The sequence below is a fragment of the Apteryx rowi genome, unplaced genomic scaffold (genome assembly GCF_003343035.1).
Source record: "Apteryx rowi isolate R43461 unplaced genomic scaffold, aptRow1 scaffold_9, whole genome shotgun sequence".
NCBI classification, from domain to species: domain Eukaryota; kingdom Metazoa; phylum Chordata; class Aves; order Apterygiformes; family Apterygidae; genus Apteryx; species Apteryx rowi.
The window spans coordinates 760769-784054 of NW_020451204.1; the positions used below are offsets into that span (position 1 = coordinate 760769).

Here is a 23286-nt window from a genome sequence, read left to right on the forward strand (position 1 = left end):
TATGTTACTGTAGCTGTAGTCACCAGATGAAAATTTCTAAAATTAATCTAAAGAAAAATCTACAAGAGCTTTTGGTTTTGTTTAATCGACTCCCACACTGGACTGGTGTTTATGCAGCCTCAAAATTGCACATGGCTGCTCTTCAAGGCATAGCCAGAGTGCTGTCTGAATGCATACGTTCACAAGAAGCTCCGGATGATTTTAGATGGGACTTTTTCCCACCCTCCAGATGTGTTCTCACGCCCTTCATCGTGCCAACGCTGGCATCGATGCAGCTTGCACAGTCAGCTGGATCAGCTCATCCCAAACTCTTTGTTTTCTTTTTGGTAAGGCACGTTTTTCAGCCAGATCAGCTTGCTGGCTGAGGATGGGATCGCTGCTTCCAGGGGCAGCAGGGTCAGGCAGCTCATGAAAATGAGCTTTAAGAGAGGACACCATTGTATATGCACAACACCAGGCGCTAAGCACCTACTTCAGCTGACTAATCGCCTTGCAGTCCTCAGTGTGTGAAGAGGGACAGACTTCATGAAGAAGCAGTTCAGAACAGAAACCCATTGAAGGTCCCTGGAACCACTCTCCAGAGTGGTCCATCTTTCTCTACCAGCTCTAGAGGCACTCTAGGAAGATATAAACCACTTTACACACCATAGGATGGAGAGAAGAGTACAAGGCTTACAGCAGCAAGGCCATATACTTGCTGGAAAAGAAAAAGAAGAAAAAAAAAAAGCAGAAAAAGCACCTTCCAGCTAAAGCTCAGGAGCCTCAGGGGCTCAGAAAGTGTCTGTCCAGCCTCGTAGAGAGGCACATGTTTGTTTTCTTTCTCCTCCAGGGAGCTGGACCTTCACCTCCTTATTCTTGCTTTTGTTTGCATGCCTTTGCTATGTTCACCCACCCCTTGTTTTACTCACCAGGGTGAAGTCCCAGTGCGGTCCAGGAGTTAGAAACGTGAAAGAACTGCCTCGTCTCAGAGGGTACCTACGAAAACAAAAAAGGATTAAGGTAAATAACGTATGGGTTGCTGCAGCAATTGATAAACTACATCTGTTACCCACTGCTTGTAGATCTTCAGCTTCTAACACAAAAGTCTCAAAAACAATAAAGTAGCACAGTCTTTGGGTAGGAGAGACCAAAAGAATCGGTCGTCCCCCCCGCTCCCCCATTGCAGGTGTTAGATGAAAAATCCTGGTTTACTACAATAAATGGCTCTGTGCTACGGAGGCAGGCAAAAACCTCCCACTGGGCCCTGCAGGCTGGTCCGGAGAAAAAACTTTCTTTGACCACACATCTGCCAGTTGGTTTAAATCRACCAAGAGGAAGGCTAAAAAAAATAACAATAATTAAAAGAGAATAATATTGTGGCCTCGTTTTCCAAGGTTAACGAAGCTGAAAGGAAAGCAAGCAACAAGCTACACCTTTGACAATGCAGCCTTGTAGTTTCCCATAAAATTACAAGCAGGAATTGAGTTGTGGTCTTTCATTAAGTCAGTCTCGATCCAAGAAAGTTAAACCACCAGAATGCAATACGCACAATGGACCGTTTGTATAATCCTCGCTCCACGAACAATGGTAAACGAATTGCCTTATGCAAGTCATTTATTGTACTAGCGCTGAGTTGAGCAAACACGTAGCGTTCCAACTTTCACTGTCTGGTGGACTTCAGGTATGTTTCCAGCAACAACTTTTCAAAGCTTATTCTGGCCCTAGTATAGAGAAGCATTTTTGTCTGTCATTGGGTTTCCACATGTAGAATTTGAGACCCGAACAGGCCGCTCTCTTTTTTCAAAGACGGCCAGCTGCATCATCTAACGGGGAGAAGATTTCTCCCTTGCTGCCACAAGCTCAGACAGAAAAGACATCTTCTCGCCAGCTGCACCTTTCTTCTTCGTACTAAGATCCCACAGGATTTTCAAAAACGTGGAAATAACACAGGAATGCAATCCTTTCAACTTTCAGGGGACTTAACGCTCCAGCATTGCTCAGGCCTTGTTGAAAATTCATCTCACGAGGTAATTAGTAAGGTCAGCGACTACCCGTATCAGAAGAGAAAAAGCATTTGTCTTTAAAAGATTTGTGCAGGGTGGGGTTTTCCGGACTGCTATTTGGAAAATAGAAGCCAACCGCCCAGAAAATACTTCTGCGCTTCTAACCAGCCAGCTCCGAACACCGAGATAAATGTTTTACGAAGTGTACCTTAATGGAAGAAAGATGTGGAGGAATATAAGGCGCTTTCAGTGATGAGGCAAACACTTTATGCAGTAGGTGCACGCTACACAGGTGAACTTATTAGCACATTTCCTCTGTAAACGTATTTCTGCGCTAGCCCTTTGCTTGGCATACTTTTGCTAATACACTTGCAAGTGACAGTGTTTAATTTCAACCTCAGATCTGAGAAGAAATACAACCGGCGGCGGGATACCTGCACTGGTTCTGTGTTCCGGGCTCCAGAGAGCGTCACGGATGCTCTGTGGACCTGTTTGAGAGCGTCTCCTCCGCTCCGAGCCTTCGTGCGAGGCAGCCGCCATGCGAGCAGTGGAAACAGCTAAGCCAGCAGCATCCGCAGCAGAAAACCAGGAAGCAGCAACATTGTCCCAGGCTTCAAAAATGGTTTTCCCTAAATAAACTTTGTTCAAAGCGCCGTACATGCAAATTACGATTTAAATAAAACCAAAGGAAACTGTCCCCTAAGACTGACGCTTTCAGGTATCTAAGGACCAGCCAAAAGCTTTAGTAGACTCACTTTGTCCATGACACAGCTCCAGGGAGGAAAGGGGCACTTCCAAGAACTGCCACTTACCAGCACCCCGCCTTCTAGACAGAGGAGAAATTTCTGGAAGGAAACATTCTCTGGGATTTTTAAGAGTACATAATGCTCAGGAAGAAAATCTGGGAATGAGCAGCAGATTTCTTTGAAATTAAAATAGAGTCATTTTTCTCACGAGAAAGAAATTCGCGCGGCTTAATCCCAACATCCAACCTGCCAGGCTGCCAAGGCCAAGATTTATGAGTTTGATTAAACCTTCCTTGGCCACAGATAGAAAAGCAGAGAGAGAATTAATGGTCTGCAAACTGTGCCCTGCACAGCTATAAAGAGCTACCAGAATGGCCTAAACCTGCGTGTCTATTGGAAGCGGTTCTTTCCTGGGAGCCGCGAGAGTGATTTGCTTCCATGAATCTCGTTCTCCGACACCAGCGGGACCATGCTGCAGCCTGAAAGCCACCCGAGGCTTGCAGACAGTTCAGAGCAACCCCCGCTCGTCCCGGGGCTGCTGCGTCCGCGCTGTCCGGGCTCCTGGGTGCGCTCCCCTCCCCGCCGGGAGCAGGGGGACCCCAGGTAAGGAGCTGCCGTAGAGAACAAGCAGAAGGAATTCGCCTCATTTATATTGGTGCACCCAGCTTCCAGCCAAACGGAGGTTTTATGGAGTAAAAAAATCAAGCAACTCCGGCTACAGCAGCCTTTCAGAAAGCATAAATGTAAAGGTGTGCTAGGACCAGCATCAGGTCTTCTTACGCTCCTAAATTTAAAGTGGCTACTACAATTTCTATTTACCGTGCAATGTTTTATGCCAGTTATGTAGGCATTATAACAAGATTTCAATGCAAAGCAGCGTTCTGTTTTGGCAGGCGTGTTACAAGGCAATGCAAATATCTGGTGGGAGGGTGTAAAGACGACAGCGCCAGACTCTTCTCAGCGGTGCCCAGTGGCAGGATGAGAGGCAACGGCACAAACCGAAACACGGGAAATTCCACTTGAACATAAGAAAACACTTCTTCACCGCCAGGGTGGCTGAACACTGGAACAGGCTGCCCAGAGAGGTTTTGGCATCTCCATCTTTGGAGATATTCAAAACCCAACTAGACGGCGGTCCTGGGCAACCTGCTTTGACTCTGCTTGAGCAGGGGGTTGAAGAAGACAATTTTCAGAGGCCCCTTCCAACCACAACCACTCTGTGATACCTCTTGGGTTTGCTTATCTAGTATTTCACTTCCCCCTCTGCCCGAGCTGGGGTGGGAAGGAATCATTTAGCTAATTGTGCAAGATGTTTCTCGCTCTGGCCTGTCCGCTGCCCTTGGAAAAGGCCCTTCTCCATCCCTCCAGGGAATATGCCTGATGGTGTGCTCCAAAAGACAACTAGCAGAGATGAACATGCAGGTATTAACCTCTCTACTGCTCAATGCCAAGAGTAGATAGCCACTATTCTTTAATAATAAGGAGAAATGATCATGTATGAGAGGGATGAATTGGAAACCTTCTTAGCATTTTGAAATGAGCCATAGGGGTGGGGAGAAAAATAGGAATACTGTTCAAAAATCTCCCCACAAGGTTAGGAAAAATCCCTCCACCTCTTACTTGCATCCGTCATCTAAACGTTCTCCCTTGCTCACTCAGCCGTGGGGAGAAATGCCGCTAATACCTCCCACAAAGGGCATATAACAAGAAGTATCCACCCCAGTTATAAAGTTCCCTTCAGTCCTACAAAGGCCCAACACAGGTCTTCTGGAAGAACAGATCAGGTTGTAGACAGGCTACTCTTCCCTCCTCTCCAATGGTCCAGTAAGAAGACTCAATCAAGAGAAGAGGGTGAGGCAGAAATCAGAAGCTGCTCCTTCTGTCCTACCACTAACACCTATGGTGGTCCACGCGCAGAAAGTTTTATTCATTCTAGATGACAAGTTTCTAAAGATCTTTGCATCATGGACATTTTCTGATCAGCTTTTGTTAATAGGAACGAGCCTTTCATGGCGTTAAGAGATCTTAGAGAACCTCCCTCCTTTTCAAGTCTTTAGCCAAGCGCGTGGAGAAGAAACCAGACATCAGTGCCAGTACAAAAACAAACTGGCTGAGTTCTGCCAGGAGCTGTCAGGAGCAGCAAATGGACAGACAGCGAGAGCAACAGACCCGTGTGCTAAGTAGAACAAAGATCCTTAGGAAAGTGGCCTCTGTCATCTCAAGGTGTCATCGCCTGCCATCCCTGCATCATCTCTCCAGTCACTGCTAGCTATCCAAGCCTTGGTAAGGTACCCTTTAAGCAAAGATCATTGGGATGACTGTCTGCAGAAGCGCTTGATTTTACACTCCTCCTCTGTCGGTAGCAGTACCAGCAGAGCCTGCAAAGCCCTGCAAAACGACAGAGCCAAATTTAGTCATCTGCGTGACTACCACGTGTATTACGTGCAAACGGATGACTCATAACTGCAGTGCTCAGCAGGACATGCCTTGTGAGGTCCATCAAGAATTTGAAGACAGCACTGGTGAAAAAAAGGTCAGTGATGATCCTAAGAGTAATCCTGGAAGTTTTACCTAACACATCGCACCATGCAGCATGAGAAAAAGCAGAGCTGTGTGATGGAGCACTGCACTGATGGTCGTCTGCTCAAAACACAGCGTGATTAGTCGAAACAAGCGCAGAGCTGCCTGGATATAATGTTTTAGCACCTGAAGACAGCAAAATAAAGTATTGTTCTAATGCCAATTGGATACAGCTAAATATCTGTGTTTACAGCATACAGAGCTTATGCAGTAGCCCAATTGTATATCCATAGATATCACTGCTGTGTAACACAACCACACTAAAATTATGTCCACCCACTTCCTTGGGTTTCTTGACAGAGATTCTTCCTGACAGACTGTCTCCAGCATCATTTTCTTTTTTACAACAGGACGAGCAGATCCTCAAGTAACGAGGGCCCAGCCTCTTTYTTTGCCTTAACAGGGTTCAAGACAAGCAGAAAGCGTTAACTACAGTCGGCTAATGCYGTAACTTTGAAACCTGTTTCAAAGTAAGGAAGAACGTCAGGGTTATGAAGAAGATTACGCGAACACACGAAAATAACTTTCTAGATGTAAAATGCTGGGGCAACACTCTGTCAAAGCAAAGTTCTCCAAACTAAGGGCAGGGGAGGGGAGGACTTGTTGAGACTGCACAGAAAGAACACACACTTCTGTTTTGGTACCCTGTGCTTGCTTCAAGAAATGAATGTTCCAGGCTGCTTACCAGCAAATGATGATAACTGCCAGTCTTGCCAAGATTACATCTTTCAATGACCTGTTAAAATCCGGATTGCCACATCGATGGCCCATACAGAAGTTAGCTATGAATTATTTTTAACTTGAAAACAGCGCGTGTCATTTATAGTCTCAAGCTATCCTTCAAACAGATTTATACTACTGAAAAAGTTAGCTACGCTGAGGGCAACAGGGGAACTTCTGAATAAGAAACCTGTTTGGCAACATAGCAGGGAGGACATGAGGCCCCAATAACCTTAATAGAGGAAGCTTGGGCAATTTAGTAGATAACATATCGATAAAGGCCAGTGGGCAGGCACAACTGTTTCACATCGAAGCCAGACTAAGGAAGCAGTCATTGTTCACCGGCTTCCTTGAATAAACATCAGGATCCTCCTGTGAGCACAAGACAGTGCGGATGTAGCAACTAGCAACGGCAGTCAGCACTCGGCTTTTAACTCTAACGATGACGAATCCCTCCAGGGCTTGTATTTTTTGAAATTCAGAAGGGAGGAGTAAAAGAGCAGTGAGGAAACCACCTAGATCTTAYCTCAGTTTTTACAGAAAGCAAGTGTTATTGTCAAATAATTTACACTGTTTCTTCTCATGCATCTTTTTTATTGGTTGTCTTATCCAGAAACAAAGGTTCTCTTCTTTTGACTTTTGCTTAAGTTTGAGGAGAGAGAGAAAAATAAGTCATAAATAAGTCATAAGAGTCATAAATGAGAACTCAGAGTAAACAAATCCAAAAGGCATCTGCAGTGGCGTCCTAGAGCAGATTTCCATTAGCCAGACTAGAGTGCAAAGCACAGAAGAGCTTCACTCGTCAGATCGGAGCAATTTCCCATTAATGTTATTTGAAACATTTTTCTCCCTTTTTTACTGTAAATCCACATCGCCTAGTCAGCATCATTTGACAGTCTGCACTATTTTATTTTTTTTTTAAGTTTATTTTTGATGACTTATCCAGGAAACTGCAGAAATGCTTTGATCTGGCACTTCTCTCAACTTTCTGAAGTTCCAAAATACATTCTTTAGACWGGGCAGAAATTCCTTGTTTCCTTCCCCTCTTACTCCCAATCCTTTTTTTGTTTTCAGTGCAAGCTGTTCTTAACTTGCACCGGTTAAGTATTAGGACTGTGAATATTACAGCAACATGAACAGATTAAAGAGTAAATCTTTCCCCAAACAGGTAAGCCACACTGGTGAATCCCACTTTAAATGACAAGAACGGAAAGCTCTTTCTGAATTTTAATTTAAAGCTCTTCTGTGGAAAATATCTCCTGGATTTCCAACTTAATATAGCTAATATTTCCACTTCAGCAATAGCCAGAGGCCTTGGCCACTAGAAAAGGCCTCCAAGCACTATGCAAACAACTGGTGACTAAGGGCACTTAGGGCAGTACTTGTCATGGTTCCTTATCTTGAAAAGCTTCAGAGTAAAAGCCTTACTTGAAGAAAAAAAAAACTATTGACAGACATTTTAAATATCTAAAAGCAAGACAGAAGGACTCAACAGGACTCAGTGGCTTACAGGAAAACGGTGGTGATGCACTCCGCAAGGAGTTCAAGTTTGCAGATTGCTTCTCCGTCATTAATGCTACCGCAGATAGCGGCACACAAAAGGAAGCAGGATATTTACAGCCCTAATTATATAGAGAGCAAAATAATCACTGCTTGCTCCCTGGAAACGTGGTTTAAAAAGCTACAATAACTTTCTGGCAGCAACAGCGTCACACTTTGCAACACTGGTGCAATTAGTAATTCTAGCGGTCTCAGCTTTCCAAATAGCAAAGCCATGAAAAYGCACAGTCGGCAGCGGAGTTAAACAGCGATCAAAACCACTTAAATCCATCTACCACTTGGACAGGATGAGGCACTGCTACTGCCGATCTGAGAACTTCTTGTACTTTACAGACGCTCTGGAATAGCTATTATTTTGTTCTTTTATGCTGGAACAGCCTCTGCTTCTAAAGGAAGCGCTTTCAGACGCTCCGGGCAGGTTTAAATTATATAAAGAGCATTTAATTTTTGTTTAAGTAGTTTTATGAAGTTTAGCGCAGACTGAAAGGGAAGAGTGGTTTTCCATTTGAGAAGTGTTTGTTCCCCATAGGTTTTGGTGGAATCCTAGGGCATTCGTCTGAAGAAGCAATCAACGGCAACGCTGAACACGAGCAGATAAGGCCTAAAGAGATTAAACATGCACTGCTATCCTTAAATAATCACAAGCCTGACCTCTCCAGAGCTGCACATTAACAGTCTCCCTGCAGCCAGCACAGCAACACGAAGTTTCATCTGAGGATTGGAGTGATATCTTTTCACCGCAGGCTTCCCCTATGACCCAAGCATCTTCCTTCCAGTTTGCCTTCAGACTTCCCTCCCCAACCGGGTGTCTGCTCCAAATCAAATTCAGTAAACCCTAAGCTCCCTAGCGTCGCTGCTCAGGCTGGAAGCCAGACCTTTCTGCAAAAGAAAGGAAAAGAGCTTTCGGGAGCACGCGTTCAAGGTCTCCTCTCCTCCCACAATCCCTTCCCAACCGTTTCGATTACTTCAGAGTTTATGCCTAGCACACGGTGGCATTTTCCGAGGCTCCTAAGGGAATGACGCACTGCAGCTCACCGGCAACGGGGCGCTGCAATGAAACCGCTAACAATAGCCTTTTGTCACGGTTATTTGTAGGAGCACCGTTTTCAGCGATTCCGTTTACAACCTGCCTGTGCAAACATTTGCACTGGCCAAACGGAGGGGCAGCAAGCACAGGCTGGCACTAAAACCTTTAGTCCGCTGAGCTGGCACGCCGAGACAACGCTTCTCCGGCTGTAGCTGCACAGGAGACCTGCAGCTGCAGCGCTGGCCTAACGGCGCCCCTAAACACGGGTGCTTCCCACTCGCCCCGGTGCAGTACACCACCTTCACCACGTTCTGCTGGAGCTGGCAAATGTGGCGGGGGGAATACTAGGAGCATCCCAGAGAGCCTATACCGCTGAGGAAACGGAAAAAGCTTGAATGCCTCGAGGAGGCCACAAATCCCAGGTCATACCCAAGCTGGGAGCACAGAAGCACCACTAGATCCAAGCCCAAAGTGCCAAGCTCTAGAAGACCATCCTCACAGGGCAGAGGAAGGAGCTGGCATTTCCCTAGATCAGTCATCAGCATCAATGTCTTCATACTGGTGACACTCCAGACTGTCACCTAGTCGTTCCCTCATCTGGGCATTCGCCCTTGCCTCTATCTGTACTTTGCTTTGGATGATCAGCAAGAGCAGATCCTCCTCTATGCAGCCGTAGGGTACTCAAGGGCAAAGCTGTACAAAGGCAGKTCCAGTTCGGCACGTCTGTATTCTTGCCTACAAGCACATAAGAAAGGATTATGGCAATAATCTGTTATTGCAAAGAGAAAGATTTTATTCCTCTTAAGAGGAAACGAAAGCTACCCCTAGAACCGCGTGTAGTCGTTTTGCCCACTTCACAGAGCTATTTGTGCTCTCACTTCCAGAGACACGATTTAAACGCTGAAGCGGAGGGGGGAGGAGGRCTGTAAGGAGAAGCAGTGCAGCTGCTGACAAAATATTTCGCTTGTCAGCAGCCGCGCAAGGGCTCTCGCCACTGCGGGACCGTCTCCAGCAGAAGAGCCCGGCTCCCTGCGGCACAGCGATCGCCCCCCCCCCCCCCGGCTCTCGAGCCGCCGAGGTTCGTGCATCAGGCCCTTGTCAGTCAGGTCCGTCTGCTGTGCAATGACTCCTCGCATGAGCGATGGCTACAAGATAATCCGAACAATTAAAAAAAMCAGGAACACAAATAAAAGCACATCAATGCCAGATGCCAAACCTTGGCTCCCTGTTTCCTGCTGGGCGTGTGGCCGGGCCGGGGCTCGTCTCATCTGTCAGCCCCCCGACGGGCAGGCGGTTGTCCAGCCTCCCCTGTCACTCCTGGAGAGGGGCAGCACCTCCAGYAGACGTTTTAGGCTGGTTTGGCCATGCTCTGGAGGCGCCTCTCTTTCTGTACCGACTATAAAGGAGCCTTGTGTGCGGCTTAAATTTAAACAGTCAACTTTTAGGTGGCTGAAGTTAGGTGAAATCAATCTTCCAAACCATGTTTAAGAGACAAGAAGTTCTAGTTAGAGCTCAAACGCAAGTAATATTCTATTTTTTTTTTTTWAAAGAAATATATTCACAAGGACATTTTTGGCTCACTTGATCATGTCATCCTAGCTGTACAGCTGATTGYAGGCATCTCTGGAGGCTACGGCTTAGAGATATCTCTAGTCAGGCTTTASCCTGAATAATTCATATGCTTTCCAGAAATTTTCATCCCAAGTTCAGAACAGAGCCGTGTTCCAGAGAAATTGCCGTCACTGAAAAAGTAAAAACTGCCTTCTAAGAATAGAGGCGTTCAACTTAATCGTGATGAGGTGATAAAGCACAAGCAGAAGAAATATCATGAATAAGTGTTTAGGTAGCTGGACCGCGTTCAAGGAGGAAAGAGAGAGGAAGCTAATGTTGTAAACAGTGGCTGCGCTTGCAGGAAAGCGCTGTCTGCTAGAGACTAGACTCAAAGATAGGGCAGGCTTTGCAGTGTTTCTGCGTATCGAAGTGAAGGCCGCTGCCCCAGCGCGCTTTAGCGAACCACTGACCCTTTCGTTTTAACTTTACCTGACTTCTCTTTCCCACCAAACCAGGCTCTCGGGGGCTCCAAGTGAACTTTAAACTCTTAGAGTATTTCCAGGCAGGGAGCAAAAAGGTTCCAAGTTCAGCTGAAACTGGTTGTACTTTAAACGTAACTGTTTCCACTTAGTGTCACCCCCTCCAGCCCTGTCCCCTCCGATACCTATTTTGAACGCTCTCGTGGGAGAGCAGTCGGGAYGGAGGAATTCCAAGTGCCCAGAAGCCATGGGAGCGAGCGCCGGGGGCTCGCGGCCATGCCAGCCGAGGAAGAGTGCCTCGGTTCAAAGCCAGACGACTATTTTGAGCTCTTGTGGGAACCAAGCTTGATCCAATAAATATTAGAAGTTATCACAAGAGAACAGTCAGGAAAACATACATTTAATGCTGACAGGCACAAACTTTTCTCTTTTTTTAACTCTAAGCAGCTATGCAAACAATCATTTCAGCTGCGTTTTTTTTTTTTAAATGCAAACTATGTAGCTGTAGCCCCTAGTAAGAAAGCAGTTATGCCAGTTATAGGGCTTAAGGGCTCAGATAGCAAATTAACGTGGTGAAACAAGTTACGGCTAATCGGCTGATTCACTGCAACCATCTGCGTGCATCATTGCGACCTGCAGCAAACAAGAGGTAGTTAAGAGCTCAGTTCGGCTTGCTCTCACCGAAAGGCACGATCACCTTGCGCTCGAGCCGAAAGCGTGCTTATAAAAGGCCGTTAAAGAACGGCTGAAGTGTAGTAATTTGCTTGTACTGGCTTGGCTTGTTTCTACGATACAGGACTATACTGCAGCTCAAGGCTCCCTTGTAACGGGAGGAGGCGGGGAGATTTGCRACCGCAGGGAGAGCGGAGCGGTGCTGCCACGTGTGTGTGTGTTTAAAGGAAGCCATCTTACCCTTTGCTACGGCAGCGTGGGGACTCATCAGCACCGGGACGCTGTACCCGTAATTATTTGCACTTCACAAGAAAAAAAAAAACCCTAAATAAACACCAAGATTGCTTCATCTCGCAATAATCTACGCCAGTATTTGTCCTACCAGGCAGTGCAGGTTCGCAGAAGCCATAAAACCCAGCCTGGCTGGGGTGGGGGCYGGTGACATCCCGCTTCCTGCCCACTGGGGTGGGAGAGGCACCGTCCTGGGCAACGCGCCAGCCAGGTGCTCGACCGGGCATCTGACCTGTGGGGCTCCTTGCCAAAGGCTGGCATGGATGCAAGGTCCACGCTGGATCAAGATGAGACCGGCCAAGGACTTGGGAGAGATTTACTGAGGGCCACAAAACAGACACCTTGAAAACAGGTGGAGATTGGGATGATACAGGTGAAAAGTCTCAGAAGCATCAGTCCTGTCCTTACTCCTTCCTAAGCATCCAACTCTGGACACTGTTGGAAACATGTATTAGAGGTCAGATGGATCCTTGGTCTGAGTCAGTTCACCTCCTTCTCATCTTGGGCAAGGCTATCAAAAGCTGCCCTGCATTGCTTTGGAGGATGAAGACAGTCAGCACTGAACCGATGCAGGAAAACGGAGAGGAGACGACTTGGACAAGCAAAATAAGCTAGTAGCTAGAAGTCTAGGAATCAAAGAGGAAAATGGAGCTTTAGGAAAAAAAAGAAAAAGGCCAGAAGAGAAGAAAATAATCAGAAAATATCAGGGACTGAGGAGCTGGGCAGGAAATGGTTGCAGGGTGGAGATGTATAGTGTAATGTCCATACAATTTAAGGGTAAGATTGTAAAAGAAACAGACCTTAGTAGGTGGGTGGTAAGGCAGCACCGAGTGACTTCATATTTTAAATATTTAGACTTCACAAGAACTTGAAGGTGTACTTTACTCTTTCAGAGGAGATTGTTTAATGCTTTTACTCTCTGAAGGGGCGGTCCCTTTCATTCTTTGCTTATTAAATATAAGAATAAGTAAACACACTTACTGCTGATATCCCAGGCAGCTCTGCGAGCCAGTAACAAATCAACCTGTGCTAAGCTGACACAGACCAGTAACTACCCTGGGGGAATTTATTTTCCACCAGCAGGGTTTGTACTGTTTTATTAAATTCATTTAAGGCATGCTGATTTAACTCGTGCACCTTCTGTGCTCAGTCAAGATCTTTGTCTCCTTTCAACGCGACTACCTTTCTTCACACTCTTAACCTTGAACAACCTTCCTCCCCCTGTGAGTTTGGAGGCTTCAGCTTCCTCGGTGGCTGTATCCTTCACTCAGCGTTTCAACTGTGTCCTTTCTGTGGAAGCTTCAGTGGTGGATCCCAACTGAAGTTAGTCCAAACGGTTGGTACCCGTGTCTGACCTAAGCTCGTAGTCATGCAGCCTCAACGTAAAAACCGTAGCAATGTTTCTCGGTCCTCTCTGCCTCCATGCTCACCTGCATGCGTTTAGGAACACATCTTGCACTTTGTCCCCAAAACCCTCCGTTGTCCCCCAGTGGTGTGAAAGCACGAGAGGAGTATCAGCTCTCAGATGACTTGGTTCAAGCACTGGCTGCAAAGTCCCAGTTCAAGATCCTTTCCATTCTCTCAAATTGGGCAGTTTAGCTCAGCTTGTGCCTGGACAGCAGTAAAGATCAGGTCAGACCTCAGGCTAAAGCCCAGATTATCTTTGTAGGAATGACATAGCTCAGTTGTCATTTGGATATCTGATCATACAGAAGGTTTTAGAGACACGAGCAAATAAGGAACAGAGTAATGAAAGGCCTGCAAAGAGAGGAAGAGAGTTTGAAACTCAGACAAAACAATACAGATGAARGATTAAGAAACGGGGAAAAATGTAGTTATTGCAGTAGACAAGGAAAATGCAGCCTCCAGGGATAATTTTATGGAGGCTGGAAGGGAAAAGGTTGCTGCTTGGGAGCCAAGGAAGCCATATGAGCTAGCATGATGACAAAGAAAGGAGAGTTCAGACAGGAGTCTCTAATCTCTTTCCCCGGGAGAACTATAAGTACACCCGAAGACTGTTTTCAAGTCTTAATCACAGAGAGTAGGAACGGAGTTTTAATAAAGGTTTATAGCTGTTTCCAGTTATTAAAACAAACAAACAGCCCACACTCAAAATAAATCTCCCAGCTCAAGGGAAACATAGCATCTCACTAGAAAGAACATACAGTCTTTGCAGAAGAGAAAGTCAGCTAGGCATGTGCACAGGAAACCCTGCATTAAAATTCACTTAGCTCAACTAGCGGTTATTCACGTTCAAGAGAACATTTTTGTACAGTTAGCACAAAGATTATTCTGTCTCTGCTAAAGATTAACCCAAAGCAAAAATTAAAAAAAAAAAAACACAAAGAAAACTGATTTAGGTTATGGAAGAATTGCAAATCTGCCCCCTTACGTATATGAGCCAGTATTGCAACAGCCCTACACGTGACTACRAAGTACAGTAGGATCTATCTATACAAAGCGATAATCGGCTCGGGAGAGCACCGCCTTTCCCGACGCCTGATACAGTACAAGTTAAAACACCAGCTYGTTTTACTGAATATAAACAACCTTAGGGAAGGAGACGTGACACTAGCTGCATACCGCGGCAAGCAGTTTTCTAGGCAGGCGAGCCAAAGGCCAGGCCGCGCTGTAGTTAATGGACRCATTACTGAAAGCACTTCTTCATCGGCCTCGGTCTGTCATTAACCGCTCCGAGTTTCAAAGCTGACCCCTCTGTAAAACAGTTATAACAAAATCAGCTGCTCAGGCACGCTGCGAGGCTTGTGGAAGATCGCTGTATGAAGGCCAAAGTCCCATGAAATTAATGGAAATGTCATTTGTGAAGGACTTTGAGTACAGGCCACTAATTAGCTTATGCTTCATGGTGCTCTGGGTGATTTTTTCCAAACATTGAGGGACTCATGAACACGGCTGTCACTAAAAAAAAAATTACCCATGGGCTGGAAAACCTTGCATCTACAGATTTAAACTGAACCAAGCCCTGTAACTAACTGCTCTCACTGAGGAAGATATGGAAGTGATTATGAAAAAAAGGAAGTATTAAGGTCTTTACATGTGTGTGGGGGAGGAAAATCAGCTTGTTTGCAGCCTCATGCAATAGACTTTTGTGGTCTCTCTGATATCAAAGACCGACACGCACTGGGTTGTCAGAAATGAATCTGGAGCCACCCAGACAACTTTGCAGAGCGGCTTTCAAGTGAAGATATATGTGATGAATACTCCCAACCCAACCTTGCTGCGTTCCTCCTCCAGCCCACCCACACGCAGAGAGCCCAGAGCGCTCAAAACAGGTTTGCGTGCTTTCGTTCCCTGCTCAGTTGTTTTTTTTTTTCCCCCACCCCAATTCACCTTGGAGCAGATTTAGTTTATATGGTTTTGGAAAAGGAGCTGGTCAGAAGACAGGTGTCATGAAAGAATATCAATTCAATGAGGGAAACGGGGTGGAGGGAAAAAAAAAAACAGTCCTCCTGTAGTATTCAAGAAATTATTTCCCTTCATCATGGCTGGGTGGGGAGGCACTAACCATTCGACTCTAAAACAAAATTAATTCCAAATGTAGTCTGACTGGTCAATTCATTAAGCTCAAAGCACAAGTGAAATATAAACACTTGTCTTGTGTCTTGGGCTAAAAAAAAAAAGAAAAATGTTTCCCAATCTTGTGGTGACACCTAGAGGAAAAGGATTTAATTGCGTGTTTTGCAGCTCCTGAAGGCCTAAGAGAAGTGCACAGCCTGACCCTGCATCAGCAGTGGCTCTGCAGAACCTTATTTCACACTCAAGTTCCCTGTGTTTCAGCCACACCAGCAGCCTCTCTCCCTCTCCTCTGTTTAAAAAGATCAGCTAGGCAGTGGCCGTTGCTCAAGCGTATTGCAAACCCAATAACTAATATTAAATATATACATTTAACTTCAAAATAGAGGTGTTTTAATCCTTCAGGTCTCACATTCAGGTGCGTTTCAGCAGAGCAAACAAACCTGCTTGCAGTAACAGTGGTCCAGGAAGACGCATGAAGAAGAAGACAGGGAAGAGCCCAAGTCTCTTCTGAACAGCAGCGGAAGGACTCTGCCATCCTCAGGGCTCTCACGCGGGAGCTCCTGCAGCCAGGGCACCTTAAACACTGCGGGAAGGGCAAAGCGTTTTGCACAGTAGCATCAGTGGGATGCAAGTCACACCCGGCCATCTCCAGGGGTGACAGCCCAGGAGGGCCCAGGCCCCCAAACAGCAGGTRAGCCCATTTATACCTTTCCTAACAGACCTTGCCTCTCTTCCCCAGACTCGAGGACTCAGGTAACCTCCACATGCCTTTTTTTTTTTTTTTAAAAAAAAAAAACAACCCTCTTTCTCTCAACTTTGCACATCCTGAACTGTTATCCTCATCCACGGAGGTAGGGGAAGAAAAGACAGAATCCAAGCACCAGCCAGCTCCATAGGAAAACAAGCTACATTATTGCGCCTGTCCTTGGAGCTACTTGCTAAAACACGCAGGAAACTTCAGCCAAGTTTATTACTACTCCTCCACATAAGCCGGGGCCCACCCAGATTTGCGATTCTAACTACATTACTGGCTTTAGGCTTAAAAAAAAAAAAAGTCCGTGGTTTTTACAGCTTCACCACAGTTAAGATCAAGAATAAAGGTGAACACTGAACCATTCAAATGGACCAGGGATGGTGCTCGTACCAGGAAGCCGGTGAGACCRTGGCTGTGCAGACACACTTCCGCCTCTTCAGGAGCGTAAATGCCTCTTTCCAAAAACTCCTTGGCAAGCACTCGCTCCCGCTCAAGTAACAAAGAAATCACCTTGCCCACCTGGGACCCATCCAAACATCTGACAGCTGGGTCTGAAATAACCTGGGCCTTTTCCCTCCCAGTTAGACTGCTGGGAGGGTCTCTGTCCTTGCTTTAATTTCTGGGAAGACTTCAAAGTAACCCTAAATAAAATTGCCCGAGGAGAGGGGGGTACCAGGAAGTCGAGGCCTGTGATCAAGCCTGCCTTCCTGTCCATTTGCAGGTAAAGCGGTAGGTCTGGTCAGATAATTGCTCGCAATTATGTTAGCACGTTTTAATAAGGTGCTTCGCCTCTCACCAGGATGTGGTGACCAGGGGACCACCAAGTTTGCAGCAACGCAGAGCAGAACTGATTTGCTTGCAACCTGTAATTTCTGGGSCAGAGAAACTGAAGAATTACTTGTATTCCTCAGAGCAAAGGAACGAGGCACCCCAATTAAAACAAGCAAGCTGCAAGCTTTAAACAGCTAAAAGAACAAAGTATGTATTTAGGCACRTGAATACTCCATGAAAATGCAGCTGCTTTCTAGAGACTACTGAAATCTACCCTGCAGAGCAGAAAAGCTGGGAAGAGAGGAAGCTGAGCACCTAGGAAGACAAACTAAATGGCCATTTAAAATACTWTTTGGAAGCAGGTCACAGTCCTCCACCTGCAATTTTCTCCAGCTCATTGGGTATGCTATTAGCGTGAGATGGTTTAGTTTTGAAGAGGAATCTAACTCATGCCCAACTTCAGGCTGCAGCTTGTGYGTCCAGGGCTTGTGGGGAGGTGACAAATTCGCGCTCGAATGGGACGCTGTCCACGCGTGGCTGTGAAGACACACACACCCCACAGTTGAGCRTTGGCTGTTTGCCAAGGACATGCTCCTACCACATTCACCAAAGGCTCAGTTCCACGGCACTCCGCTGCGGATGCCAAGCGGAAACCCTACGAAGATGACACGTTGGCCAGTTCACTGCAGGACCTGCTCTGGTAAGACAAACCTCCTTCTGAAAAACACCGAGGCAATCCTACTCTTCTCCAAGCCAAATTCAGATTGAATGGTCTACCTGGAGACTTTTCCAGTATGCAGCGGATGCATTTTTCTAAACCGGGGTGTTTTACACCTCGGCTTTAACACGGAGCTGTCATGGTTAGATTCAGCTGCTACTCGAGAAGCAGATGAAGTAATTTCTGCATTCAGCTTGCATTTCAGGCCCTTCCATTACAGCAATAAAAGGTATTGGAGTACCAGCGTCACCGTTATTGACACCCACACAAAATAAAGACCCACGCTCTATGTAAGACATTATCTTCAGGAACAGCTCCTATGCACACGTGAATCCTCATTATTTGTGAGCAGAATTTCAAAATTATTTAAATTGGAATTCAGTGTGTTCTTAATGCTTACATCCTTTTACTCTCAAAAAGCAGCAAAATGCTACCAATACAAAAGGAATACAAATACTTATATTGCATTAGCTTCCCCAGGAATTGTCCTTATAAATCCTAAGTACTCTCTAATCTTCTTTCAGCTGAGAAGAGGCTTTTTCATCCTCATTAACTGCTTTACCTCAGCAGCATCAAGATGATCGCTAGCTCTTTCCTCTCCACTTACAAATTATTTGGGGGGGAAATTTTCATATAATTATTTTATTTCTCTCATCCCATTGCTTCAGTGTCTGCTCATCTCACTATCATACTCCTTTCTGCAAAGAGTTTTTCCTTCCACCTATTATTCTCATGGCTGTCTTATCGCTGCTGTCCGTTCTCATTTCAAAACTTTCCTCTAAGTTTCATTGTTGCTATGGCTTGACACTTACCAGAAACTCTGCGTTTCCTGCTGTTTCTTCAGAGCAACAGCAAAGATGATGGCAAATTTAAAGCTGATGCAAAAATGAAAGTGTAAAATATACTGGCAGATCTGATAGGAAAGGAAGAGAGGAAGGGAAAGGGAAAATAAAGAGAGGAGGCAACAAGTAATTTTAGCCAACTGATAGCAGAGCTATGAAACAAGTATTAACAGTAAGGATGAAATTATTCCAGTATCCAGAGAGGAAATCCTTGAAAGTCAGCCAAGACAGCAAGTTTCTGTGGCTGTCAAACAGACAGGCACTTGAAATAAATCCATTGTACAAAGCTGTTTAGGGTAAAATCCTGGCTTCAGTGAAGTTGCTGGGAATTTGGCCATCCGTTTCAGTGAGGTCATTTTCCTCTACGCATTGCTTTTAAATCTTAGCAATGACTTAAGAGAAAAGTGTTGCTGAAAGGTCCAACAAGGAAGTATTTGCACATTAGCAAATCAAACAGTAATGACTTAACTTCTCAACTAACGTCCATAAGAAATCTTCCAGGTTCTAGGTCCATGCACGATTTGCAGTTGTAGGGGCCGAACTGTCTTCCACCAGCATGTCCAGCTCACATACTTTCAGTCACAGGCTCCCAAATTCTGCTTGCTTACTACCACCAATGGCAACATCCACTACAAATGCAAAAGATACCACCTCCACCATAGTCATCACCTCATTTGAAAATCCAAGGCATTTTTTTTCTCTAAYCTGTCACCCCCAGATGTCTTCCTTCCATTCCCCAGCATAGAGGAGTCCCTGCTTAGGGATCTTTCATTCATACAAGTCACGTCAGTCATTTTCTGAATTTGTGCTTGTTCATTATCATCCTACAGAAGGATTCATGGATCTGCAGCCACTAGACATGCACACCAGAATGCTCTAAACCATCTCACCATACTTCTCTTAATCACTGGTCTAGATCAACGTATTATCATATTCCTATGTCCTAGATCACAGGAAGAGCGAGGCATGTCTTTCTTCTCAGGCAACTAATGCTTACTTGCAACTTACTTGATCACCTTAGTGCGAAACTGGTAAAACAAAACCACAACATTTTAATTAATACTGACTAAAAGTCACTAAAAACCCTCTTGGATATAGGAGAAAGGTCAAGAAGTGTTTTGTATTTCTCACACTGTTGTACAAAAACAAAGGAAACTGATAGTCACTTTTTATCTGTGACCTGGAAGACGATGACAGCTTGGCAGATGAGTTTTGTTACTTCCAAAGGGCTGAAGCTGACTTCAATAGGTGGAAGACATCTACTTTTGGGCTTCTGAAAAATGCTCACATCCTTCCACATGTAAATGCTTCCCAAAAATCCAGCCCAGAGGAAGAAGAAACATTTTCAAATCCTAACGGGTTGAGGTTTCACTTTGACTAACTTTGGCAAGAAAAAGAGCTGTGCAGAAAACTGAAACCAAAAGTAATCAAGAAAAGCTGCCTAAAACAAAAGAAACTGAAAGTCTTGACATCCGGTATGATGTCAAATATGAATACCAGCATTCAGTTCAGCAGGAACAGAAACAATGCAAATACTTGAAGGAGTACACAGCTTTGACATTTAGAAAGCTTGACCCAACAGCGGAAGTTGAAGATGTCCCAGAAATTGGCTACTACTGAAACAGCAGCACCATCTCGTTCTTCTCACATCAGGCACATGAATGCCTCTTCTTCAGCCCGTACAAGCTTCTCCCTCTCACTCATACTCCCTGCGCCCTTGTTTTCTTCACAACCTTTCCTTCTACAATGATAATTGGGTCTACCCCTTTAGAGAGCTACTACAATGCAATAGCTCTCTGCTTTCTCAAGCCTACTCACAATCCCATCCCTCCTATGCAGGATAATTTCACAAATTAAAGCCTACCCTGTGACAGGCAATTTTTTAGGTTAATGACAATTTTGCCCCTGACATGCCCAGTGCTATATTAAGCTCAGTCAAATGCTGTCTCTGTGGAGAAGCAGGAGAAGGGCTTTGAGGGTGTCAGTTTTCCTCATCTTGTTCAGCAAGGACTTAACTATGTTTGCAAGACTTAACTATGTTTACCAGAGGGAACCTCCCCTCCTTACATATGGTRCCAGTGAACCCTGGCATTCAGGGTACTTTGAGATGTCCGTGTAGCAGGCACCCCAAGAAGAGCACAAGGTTTGCTGGCTACCACCTGGAAACCTGCATGCCAGCATATGAGAATGAGTGACAGGTGAGTTGATAATCAGTAGCCTTATGGGTCCAGCTGGGCAGGAAAAGGTTTCGGAAGCAGTCTTTACATTTTTCATTGCTTTGACTAACATAAGGCAAAAATATTTGTCAAGACAACTAATTTGCCAGTTCTTTTTGATCTGAGCTCTTGAAAACACTCTGGAAGCAAAACCGGGAGTCTGAACACTTTCAAAGGGTTAAAGGCAAGCAATGGGAGCTGGAAGAACATTTCAAGTTCAGTAGTTGCAAGGCTTTCCCGTGAAACTAGAATAGTTCGGGAAGCAGTCAGACCTCAAATCTGTGCTGTTTTTACCTCTACCTGGCATGATGGGAAGCAGCAGCACACTGAAATGCTGTTTCTACATTCCCAAACCGTTAGAGCTCAAGCTCTTGCAACTATTTTTTAATCCAGTAGAGATGCACATGAGCACAAGGTGTGTTATGCTTCTGGAGATTTGGAGGAGGATTAGGTAAATAAAACCAGTTCTTCTTCACTTCTTAAACTATTCTTTAACCCGTGTACTATTCACATCTAACCTCTAATCTATAACTGGTGCATTCAGGCCATCTCCTTTCCTAATAGCTCAGCTCTGCTTACTGTTTGGATAAGCCATGCCTATCTGGTTTATTACTGATGCAACACACTTTTCCTGATTTTAGCAAGCATATGGGGACAACACTGCAGACCTCTTTGGCAAACTACTGCAAAAATCATTTCCTGGTCCTCCATATTAACTGCACAGTACCCCTCTGCAACCTCCAGCCCCCTTTGAAGGATCCCTCTTTCTATAGCTTCACATATTTGCCTTCATTTTAAGACTCCTCACAACACACCCACCATCCCACTTTGTTAGGTAAAGGTGTCCCCTCCGCTGTTCAGCGATGTCAGCCTCCATCACACATAGTACTTTTAACCATGCAGCTCCTGCTTTCTCCTTTGCTGCCCCTCAGACTTGAAGAGTTACATAAAAATGAAGGATTTTCTCATTTCTTTTAACTCCCTTTCAAGTTCTTTCTCCTTTTCTTGTATTCCCTTGTCCATCTTTGCCTGTTGTCTCTTGCATTGGAGATTTCAGTCTGTTGGGAGAGACCATCTTTCTGCTATTTTAATTTCCCCTGAAGCACCAGAGATCACACACAGGATATAGTCAAGACATGCAGAGCCTCCTCCTAAAATTAAGATAACCGAGGCAGATGCCTGGCTAATCTCCCATTTACTTGTATTCATCCAAATGATTCTCCTCATTTAGAGCCAGTCAGCTCTCCCCTGGTCAGATCAGCAGGACCGCAAGAATTGGTTTCTTTTTCTTGGTCTTTCCCTGTAGGAGCAGCAAGGCCCATTTCATGAAGGTTTTCTTTACATTTCACTCTGAGACCAGCAGTGCACTTGATTTTCTCCTGTTCTCTTTCCATGGCAGATTTCAGAAGATCAGTGATCATAATCAGTAGCTGTTAGTCTTGTTCAAGGGATCTGGAAGTGTGTGTGGTCTGTAGTGAGAGGGCACGAAGCAGACATTTTGTGGGCTCTGCTGTGCTGTTGCTCTCAATTGCAAGGAACTGAACTAATGCCTGTGCTCTCTTCCTCTCCAGACAGGAAATTTAAGTGCTAACATAACTTGTCCTTTTGAAAAGCATATTTAACTTGTTAGATACCAAGAGAGGGATACGAATCAAATGTAGTTGCAGTAAAGATGCAGCAGTTTGCTTTTTCATAAAACCTGGTGCAACTACTCATAAGTGAAAACTGAAGAGCGAGGTCTTCTCTGAACAGGAACACAGCACCCCAGTTTTCTGGACTGATCAGCCCCACCACACTGAGCCTTGTCATTACTGTGGGCTCATACCAGCCTATGCCTGATATCTAGGTCAGAAGCAAGACCAGCCAAAAGAGACATCTCAGTTAACATCCCTCGTTGTGGAGAAGATACCTTCAGCACACACATAGATTATTCCACTGGGTGCAAGAACACTAAAGGGCTTATTCTCATCATGAAGGGGTCATTTCACAGGTGAGATGCTCTCCTAATCTTTTGATTTGCAGGACTAAAGTTGGCTGGGCTCAGCAGTAATATCTCATCTTCATCTGCTTTGAGTTACACACTTATCTGAAGGGGGCATTCTGCAAGGCACCTGTGATGAGCTTGCCCTGAAAATGTTAATTGAAGCAATAATAGCTAAGCTTAAGCAACTGGATGTTGAGGATAATGATTTGTGAGTGAAGATAATTATTTGGTAAGCGTAGCATGACTTCTGTTTTACAAGACAATGAAAAGTCAGGCTATCATCAGCATATAGCAATTAAGAGACCAGTGTTACCCACAGTCAACATTCACGTAAAGTGATTTTGAGAGTGCTGAGAACTGCCCTACGCTGTAGCAACAGGTTGATGGCACTTGCCACGTAGCTTCAGAAAGCAGCAGTTTCCTATTTCAGAAAAAGCAGGTTCTGAACAATTTCACAGGTCTTTCTTCCTTCTCCCCACCCTCATCTCATCCTCCTATGAGAAACTTCATTCATTGCCAGTCTCTCCAAGCACGGAGAAACGCCAAGCTGTGCTGGGAGCACAGTGAGGGTGGAAGAGTGCTCCAGCAGGCACTAGCAGCATTTCTTAGAGATACTCATGCAGAGGCTACTCAAAGTACATGTTTGTTTTATTAATTCAACAGRTGTTTTAACACACCTAGCACCTCCTAACAAAAAGGAATGATTTCCAGAGCAGTGCAGTTGACTAGTTAGGTAGGCTCACACCTTCTTTGCAGAGAAACACTGGGTACACCACAGTCCTCCTCCCCTTAGTGACAGATGTTAGTGTCCAAATAAGGCCAGGATTTCATTCCAGTTTGCTACACAAAAAAAACA

The 23286-nt window shown here is 45.2% G+C and overlaps 1 protein-coding gene across 1 annotated transcript in view; it reads right to left on the reverse strand.

The window, feature by feature from the left end:
- Positions 1-23286, reverse strand: part of NET1 (neuroepithelial cell transforming 1) — a 55818-nt gene that overhangs the window by 23194 nt on the left and 9338 nt on the right. Inside the window, exon 2 of the mRNA XM_026091112.1 lies at positions 909-975. Within this exon, the coding sequence (XP_025946897.1) occupies positions 909-975 (67 nt within the window). The remainder of the gene's footprint in view (positions 1-908; positions 976-23286) is intronic.